Source organism: Homarus americanus, unplaced genomic scaffold (assembly GCF_018991925.1).
Source record: "Homarus americanus isolate GMGI-L3 unplaced genomic scaffold, GMGI_Hamer_2.0 scaffold37678, whole genome shotgun sequence".
NCBI classification, from domain to species: Eukaryota; Metazoa; Arthropoda; class Malacostraca; order Decapoda; family Nephropidae; genus Homarus; species Homarus americanus.
Genome location: NW_024725520.1, coordinates 765,967 through 774,181, shown reverse-complemented (window position 1 = coordinate 774,181; position 8,215 = coordinate 765,967). Strand labels below are relative to the sequence as shown.

Below are 8,215 nucleotides of genomic sequence, written 5' to 3'. Positions count from 1 at the left end.
ATTTTTCTGTGCGTCACACGTGTAATAGTCCAAGCGGTTTAACCAACACTGTCTGAGGATTCAGTGAGTAGCATAGCTTACAGTTGCAGTTTTCTGCCTGTTTTTGTAAATTTTCTTCTCTTGTTGGTATACATTTTCAATGTTTGTATGTTATATATTGAGAATTATAATGCAATATATGATGTACAAAAACCACTTTGACATTGCAATGCACTTTTTATATCGGTAAAGGACTTTATAAACGGCAACAAACAGAATTTTACACTTGTGTGAATTAAAAATATTAAATGTATCACGTAACATATGACATCTATGCATGCAGCTCGGACAGGACAGGAATCATATGAAGTTGGAGGGCTAAGTTGCCAAACATTACTTTTTGTGCCACTGCCAACATCTCTCTCTCTCTCAAAAACATTTTGAATTTCTTGTGGTAAAATTTATTCTTTCGTCAATGAAGTGGGACATTTCGGGACACATTCTGAAAATGCGGGACATTATCGTGACGCTGTCAGAATGCGGGATGCTCGTTGAAAAATCAGGACATCTGGTCACCTTAAGTTTTGCTGTTGTATTTTTATTTCCAGAGCATATTAAACACATGGGAATTTGGAAAGATATGGAAGAGCACCTTAAATTGGGGAAAATTATTGAGAAGACAGAAGTTTCTCTCTTAGAGGCAGAGAGAAGAAGCTGGAGGGATATTCTCATATTTCGTGTGTATCATACAATCATTAGCTGAGAGAAATCTTGCCTTGAGGAGGTTCACAGACACTACATTAGGCAGACAATGGGAACTTCCAGAAAGAAATTGAGCTTCTAGCTAAATTTTATCCTATTTTAAAAGAACACATTAAATGAATTGAAAGAGGAGTAGGAACCCATACCACCTATCTTGGCAAAAGAATTCAAGATGATCTCATCGAGTAAATTTGTGACAAAATCATTTGAGAAAATTGTAACAGGTAAAAAAGTCAAGGTACTACTTTGTTATATTGGATTGCACGCCTAATATCAACCATCAAGAACAAATTTTAGTCACCTTAAGTACTCTAATACAAAAAGACACCCCTGAGGTCAAAGAGTATTTCATTGGCTCACTAGTAACAACAGGTTAAGATTTGGCAAACCTTATTCATGAGAAACTCGAGAACATGAACATACCATTTGCTGATTACATGGGACAGACTTATATGATAATTATGGGTCAAACATGAAAGGAAAACAAGAGTGTAAATATGGCCCTTGGCAATAAATCTCCATGCACTCTTTTTGCCTTGTGGTGCATATACCCTAAACCTGGTGGAGGCAAATGCTGTTAAAAGCTCCCTAGATGCCTTAGGGTACTTTGGAATTCTTCAGAAGCTGTTTATCATGTTTTCAGCTGCAACACAGCGATGGACAATGCTGAAGAACAGGGTATATATCTCCCTGAAATCGTGGTCAGAGACAAGGTGGGAAAGCCATATCAAAGCTATAGAGCCTGTGTGTTATCAAACTACACAGGTAAGGGAGGCCCTGCTGGATGTGAGGAACCAAGTCACAAACCCTATGACATGGATAGAGAAAGTTGGATCTTACCATTTTTGAATATGCAACGTGGTATGGTATGACATTCTGAGACAAATACAACAGGTGTGCAAGCTCCTTCAGTCAACCACCATGCAGCTTGTTGTGGCTATGAGCTTACTCAAGAACACTAAAGAGCCTTCCTGGTGAGCTACCATGAGAGTGGATTTGCCTCAGAAAAAGCATCAGCTAAGGACATGTGTGAGGAGATGAATGTGGAGGCTGTGTTGAAGGAAAAGAAACTTCGAATGACAAAGAGGCACTTTGGATATGAAGCTCCAGATGAGCCAATTTCTGATGCTCTGAAAATATTGGAAGTTATTACTGGGGGATAACCAATGCAGAAGTAAACTCGTGCATAGAAGAAAAACAGCTAATTTAGGCTAATGGCAAGAGACTACCATTAGTGAGCAGTGCCTGTGTATATCTCGCACATAGAAAATTTGAATGGATGCCAGTGGTGAAGGGGATGGTAGGAAATAAAGAAGTTGAGATACTTATGGATACACAGTACATTGAGTGCTAATGGTGAAGATTAAATTGATACACCATATCTTACAGGTACATTAAACCCTCGAGTTATAGATAACTCGGCACATATGGGGCTCTGGCCTTGTCGAGTTATCCCAAATTCCTACTTATCGAGGCACTTCCCCCCTCCTACAAAAATACTCTACAACAATAAATATTTTTCGACCCATATATGTGTACAGTACAAAAGACAAAAGTCGTGTCGTGAAATTTGGTGAAAACATATGCCGAAGGGCTAAAACTTTTGGTGCGCTCTGCATTGTGGTAGGAGGCTCTCATAATGTTTCACGAGTTATATTTAATCTTCGGACAAAACCGCGACTCCACTTTTGTCTTTGATTGTACATGTAATTACTAAATGTAAAAAAGTAACACTTAGCAGCACTGCAGGCAAAGAATGAAGTACCATAGTAGGTGACACAGATACATGGTAGGTGACAGAGGCATGGTAGGTGATGCAGGTGGCCAGATATACTGAGATTTTCCAAGATAATCTTACATATCTCGGGATTTCCCGAGTTATACTAATACATTCCGAGACCATATCCATGCCGAGTTCTATGAAATTCCAAGTTATCAAATGCTGAGTTATCGAGAGTTTATTGCAGTGACTAAAGTTAGCAGAATATAAGCTGCATTGCTGGAATCCTTGCAAGATAGCGAATAATTTGAATGTAGATATAACACACCTCAAATTAATTGTTAAAATATTATATTGATTTTTATTTATTATTGTACAGTATACTGTACAATACTCTATTTTGTTTATATTTAATGTTTTGTTAATTCTATTACTGGTATACTGTACTTTGTATGTATTTCTTAATTCATATTCATAAGGTTCATTGCAGAAATATTAATGTGTTTGCTTACTGGGTGCTGCCACAGACCCAGCTAGGGTGTTACCATAATATACGGCATATGTACCTTGCTACCGTTCTGAAATCCAAAAAATTCCGAATTCCGAAACACATCTGGTCCCAAGGGTTTCAGATAAAGGATTGTGGGCCTGTATTATATTTTCGGCGTAAATACGAATAAAATAACGACATTCATTGAATTGGGTCCTAAATTAACTTGGGTCTTAAATATGAATCATCGTTAGTAGAACCGTCGTTATCGGAGGCTTTCCTGTACGTACTTATAAGAGGCCAGTTTTTCTGTGCTAACAGCAGTGAAGACAAAGTTTCGTTAGATGTTGAGAAAGAAGAGTGAAACTGTGCTCAATTGCCCCCAACTTCACTGACCTTTGTACCGAAATGCAGACACATCCTTCACATTAATAAGGTATGTAGCAACATACCAATATTCATGTTCCAAAGACGTCATAATATTGGTTGGTTAAAATGTGCTCATTTATAATGCAGTGTTTATACATAAGTGCATTACAATGACAAGAGATAGGGTGTGCCAACTCTGTCCTAGTTTGGAAGGGGGTGCGTGGCCTAAAAAGTTTGGGAACCGCTCCTGTACAGTATGGTGCACCATCTATGGCACACCCTGTACAGTATGGTGCACCATCTATGGCACACCCTGTACAGTATGGTGCACCATCTATGGCACACCCTGTACAGTATGGTGCACCATCTATGGCACACCCTGTACAGTATGGTGCACCATCTATGGCTCACCCTATACAGTATGGTGCACCATCTATGGCACACCCTGTACAGTATGGTGCACCATCTATGGCATACCTTATACAGTATGGTGCACCATCTATGACACACCCTATACAGTATGGTGCACCATCTATGGCACACCCTGTACAGTATGGTGCACCATCTATGGCACACCCCATACAATATGGTGCACCATCTATGGCACACCCTGTACAGTATGGTGGACCATTTATGGCACACCCAGTACAGTATGGTGCACCATCTATGGCACACCCAGTACAGTATGGTGCACCATCTATGACACACCCTGTACAGTATGGTGCACCATCTATGACACACCCTGTACAGTATGGTGCACCATCTATGGCACACCCTGTACAGTATGGTGCACCATCTATGACACACCCAGTACAGTATGGTGCACCATCTATGACACACCCAGTACAGTATGGTGCACCATCTATGGCACACCCTATACAAGAGCAATAAATTATAATATAGTATTCAAGTTAAGCCAAAATAATAAACTACAGTAAAGACCCTGAGTACTGGACTAATTAAGCCACAGTGATGTTGTTACTCAAACGGAATCCATTACAGTAAGTCCTCGTTTAACGTTGCTCCCGACAACATTGTTTCGTTTTAACGTCGCTACTCTTTAGATAACCATGATTCGGACAACGTCCCGCCAGTTTGGTATAACGTCGTCACGGACTACTTTGTACGACGCATCACCCTCTCTCACCCAGTCAGAGCGGGAGGAGCCACCCTTCTCTTCCTCCTCTTCACTACCAAACACATATTCGCTCCACTTCCGCCCATCAGTGGGTACAATACAAAATGATTAAGTTTATTTTTCTTTTTGGAAATAGTACAGTATAATATATACTATTTTCTAAAAAAATTCCATTGAACTTATGTATATGTAATGTACTGTATTTTATGGAGCAATGGGAAACTGGGGAACACAACTGCCGTATTTTATCTATTTCTTATGGGGAAAATTGATTCCGTTAACGTCGCTGTTTACAAGAACGGAACCACAACGTTAAGTGAGGACTTACTGTATTCGGAAGCCCATATCACCAGGGAGGCACAGCTGTTCAAAACAACAGTCAGCATATAACACTAACAGAGATTGGCTTAGTTAAGCTCAAAATAAATTAGTTCAAGCAAAATAATCATACATCATGTTACTCTTTCAGGAAATCAGATGTTTTTTATTTAAACTGTTATTAGATGTAGAAGCTTTCAGAGCCGCAAAGACTTTTGAGGGTTCCCGAGTGCCGACATGCGTGCATGTGGCATGGATGGCCTTATGCAATGAGAGGTGGATGATGTGAAGATGAGGATATGTACAGTAAAAAAAAGATAATTTGTACTCCTCAGATTTGAAATCAGACATAATTCATAATGTTTTGCTGTTACGAAATAGATATTAAAAATTTGGCAATATTTGGTAAAATTTTGCAGGGGCAGATTCAGGAATATCAAAAAGGGGGTGGGGGTCCAAGAAGTTGTTGGTTAGAGAAGCTGGCGAGCACAGTGAGCCCACCTAGCTGGGGGGGGCAGTAAGACCACCCTCCAGATTTTTTTAGATCTGACCAATATCATGGGCATTTTGAGGCCATTTGCATTGACATTAAGAGATATTCTGAGGCAATAGTAATTACTTTTTACTATACAAAAATGCCTGAGTACAATACTGCATTAAAGAAAAAGTATTGGAATTTTCTGATGAAAAGGAGGTCTAGACCCCCAGGACTCCCCTTGGATCCATCCCTGTTTTGAAATATGAGAGACATTTGCAAATACAGTATATATATGATGAACATATTGCCATGGGATGCGATCATTGACCGCCCACCTTAATGTAAATAAGTACTCTATGCATCACACGCGTCAATGACGGTCACTTCACATTGGTCAGTTGTGGAGTGTACATCTATGGTCTATGGTGCATGCTTTTTCCACTTGTTTTCTGAGCATTGCCCAGTGTTTGAGCTGTTATGTCTGAAAACCCTGGACCAGGCACCTAAATCTGGTACTGTACAGGTGTACTATGAAAACTGACACCCCAATAACTGCATGATGACACCATTAAATTTAAAAGGAATAAAGTACTGTAATCCATTAATGTACTTAATCATCTAAGTCATCATCAGAACTGTCAATGGTGATGAATTTTCTCCGTTTAGATGAGGTTGGTTGGTCAGAGTCAGTAGAGAGGTAATTCTCATTATCATGGCAGGTGAGAAGTGAGGAGGCTTTCTTTTCTAAAGTCTTCTTCTCATCTTCTGAATTATATCTTGAGTTAATCTCTACCTGACTCTTACTGCCACCATCATTATTGTATTCCTCTCTTTTATAACATTTCCTGTTCAGCTTTGAGTCAGTGTCAGAATCTGTGTAATTACTGCTACTAGTAACAATAGTAACTGTTTTGATACCACTCTTCCTACTCTGAGGATGATCTTTGCCACCAGTACCCTTGTTGCTACTGTGGGTATACTGATCACTGTTATTGGTTGTTGGTTTGCTGCCACCTTTCCTCTTGGTTCCTTTATTTGCTTCATTACTTGTAACTGAATGGTTCTGTTTAGTAGCCAAAGTAATTTTGTCTGACTCTGCTGACTCTTCTGAAAAACTTGATAATTTTCTTATGCCACCAACAATTAAAGGACTTGGTGGTATTCCAGCTCCTGCCTTTGGACCTGCAAAGTTATTGATATAATTAGTGTATAGATTATTACATATTCTTGGAGATAATGTAGTCATCTACCTTATCATTGCAAATGTCCTTTTATTCTGAATGGTAAGATGATTGAAGTAATCAAATCACCAAACATTCCTGTCATTACAAATTACAGTAGCATCCCAGTTATCCAGCATCCGGTAGCCAGCACCAAAATAAAATACAGTGGTAGTAATATACAAATTTCTCCTTAATCAGCTCTTATCATAAGTTTAAATATCACGCACAATGAGAGAAGCTGCCATATTTATTTCTTTGATAAACAATAAAACTGAGACATAACATATCATAAAATACAATAGCACATATTTTATGTAAAAAAAAAATAGTTCCTACCACACTCAAACTATCCTCTGGACGATGCATAACAGTTCAGGCAGGCAGTCAACCAGCTGACTCACAGATGTGTGGCTGCTATGCTGCGCTGTGTGTATGCACAGCAGCCCTGCTGTTATAGCTCAATGCCGCCACACACACATTCACTTCCCACATTTACACACCCATGCTCCTCGTTTTTCTTATTTTATAGTTTGATATTACATTTTCTTTATTCTTAAGCCACATCATTAATAAAGAGTGAGATAAGAGTTAGAGAAGTCCATTTTTCTGAGACAAAAGGCCAGCCTGTTGCACTATGGACTGTAGGATTTAGTGAGGGATCATAAAAGTGAGCTTCAACTAACCAGAAAATCTCTTTAAATAACACCCCTCAATCACCATTAGGAGCTGGATAACTGGGATTCTACTGTACTTTTATGCTTATGCAAAGGATCAAAGAGACACCACTCGAACTGCTGAATGATTTTCCATGTTACTGTACTTGTGTGTAAGGCACAAGGTATACAGTAAATACAGTACGGTATTTTCCTTTTGATGTAAGAAAAAATGTGAAAAGGTGTGTCCCAGCAGCTGACATACAGAAACAAAAAATAAACCATCACCACCACACCCTTCTGGTACACAACATCACCCCCTTCTGGTACACAACATCACCTCCTTCTGGTACACAACATCACCTCCTTCTGGTACACAACATCACCCCCTTCTGGTACACAACATCACCCCCTTCTGGTACACAACATCACACCCTTCTGGTACACAACATCACACCCTTCACACAACATCACCCCCTTCTGGTACACAACATCACACCCTTCTGGTACACAACATCACACCCTTCTGGTACACAACATCACACCCTTCTGGTACAACATCACCTCCTTCTGGTACACAACATCACCTCCTTCTGGTACACAACATCACCTCCTTCTGGTACACAACATCACCTCCTTCTGGTACCACAACATCACCTCCTTCTGGTACACAACATCACACCCTTCTGGTACACAACATCACCTTCTGGTACACAACATCACCTCCTTCTGGTACACAACATCACACCCTTCCCAACATCACACCCTTCACACAACATCACACCCTTCTGGTACACAACATCACACCCTTCTGGTACACAACATCACACCCTTCTGGTACACATCACACCTCCTTCTGGTACACAACATCACCTCCTTCTGGTACACAACATCACCTCCTTCTGGTACACAACATCACCTCCTTCTGGTACACAACATCACCTTCTGGTACACAACATCACCCCCTTCTGGTACCCAACATCACCTCCTTCTGGTACACAACATCACCTCCTTCTGGTACACAACATCACACCCTTCTGGTACACAACATCACACCCTTCTGGTACACAACATCACCCCCTTCT

General features: G+C 40.0%; 1 protein-coding gene across 1 annotated transcript in view; it reads right to left on the bottom strand.

Moving 5' to 3' along the window:
• Window positions 1-4,070: 4,070 nt before the first annotated feature.
• The window catches only part of LOC121865177 (ATP-dependent DNA helicase Q1-like), a 31,598-nt gene continuing 27,453 nt past the window's right edge, over window positions 4,071-8,215 (bottom strand). Inside the window, exon 12 of the mRNA XM_042364489.1 lies at window positions 4,071-6,436. Coding sequence (XP_042220423.1) covers window positions 5,865-6,436 — 572 coding nt within the window. The 3' untranslated portion in view covers window positions 4,071-5,864. The remainder of the gene's footprint in view (window positions 6,437-8,215) is intronic.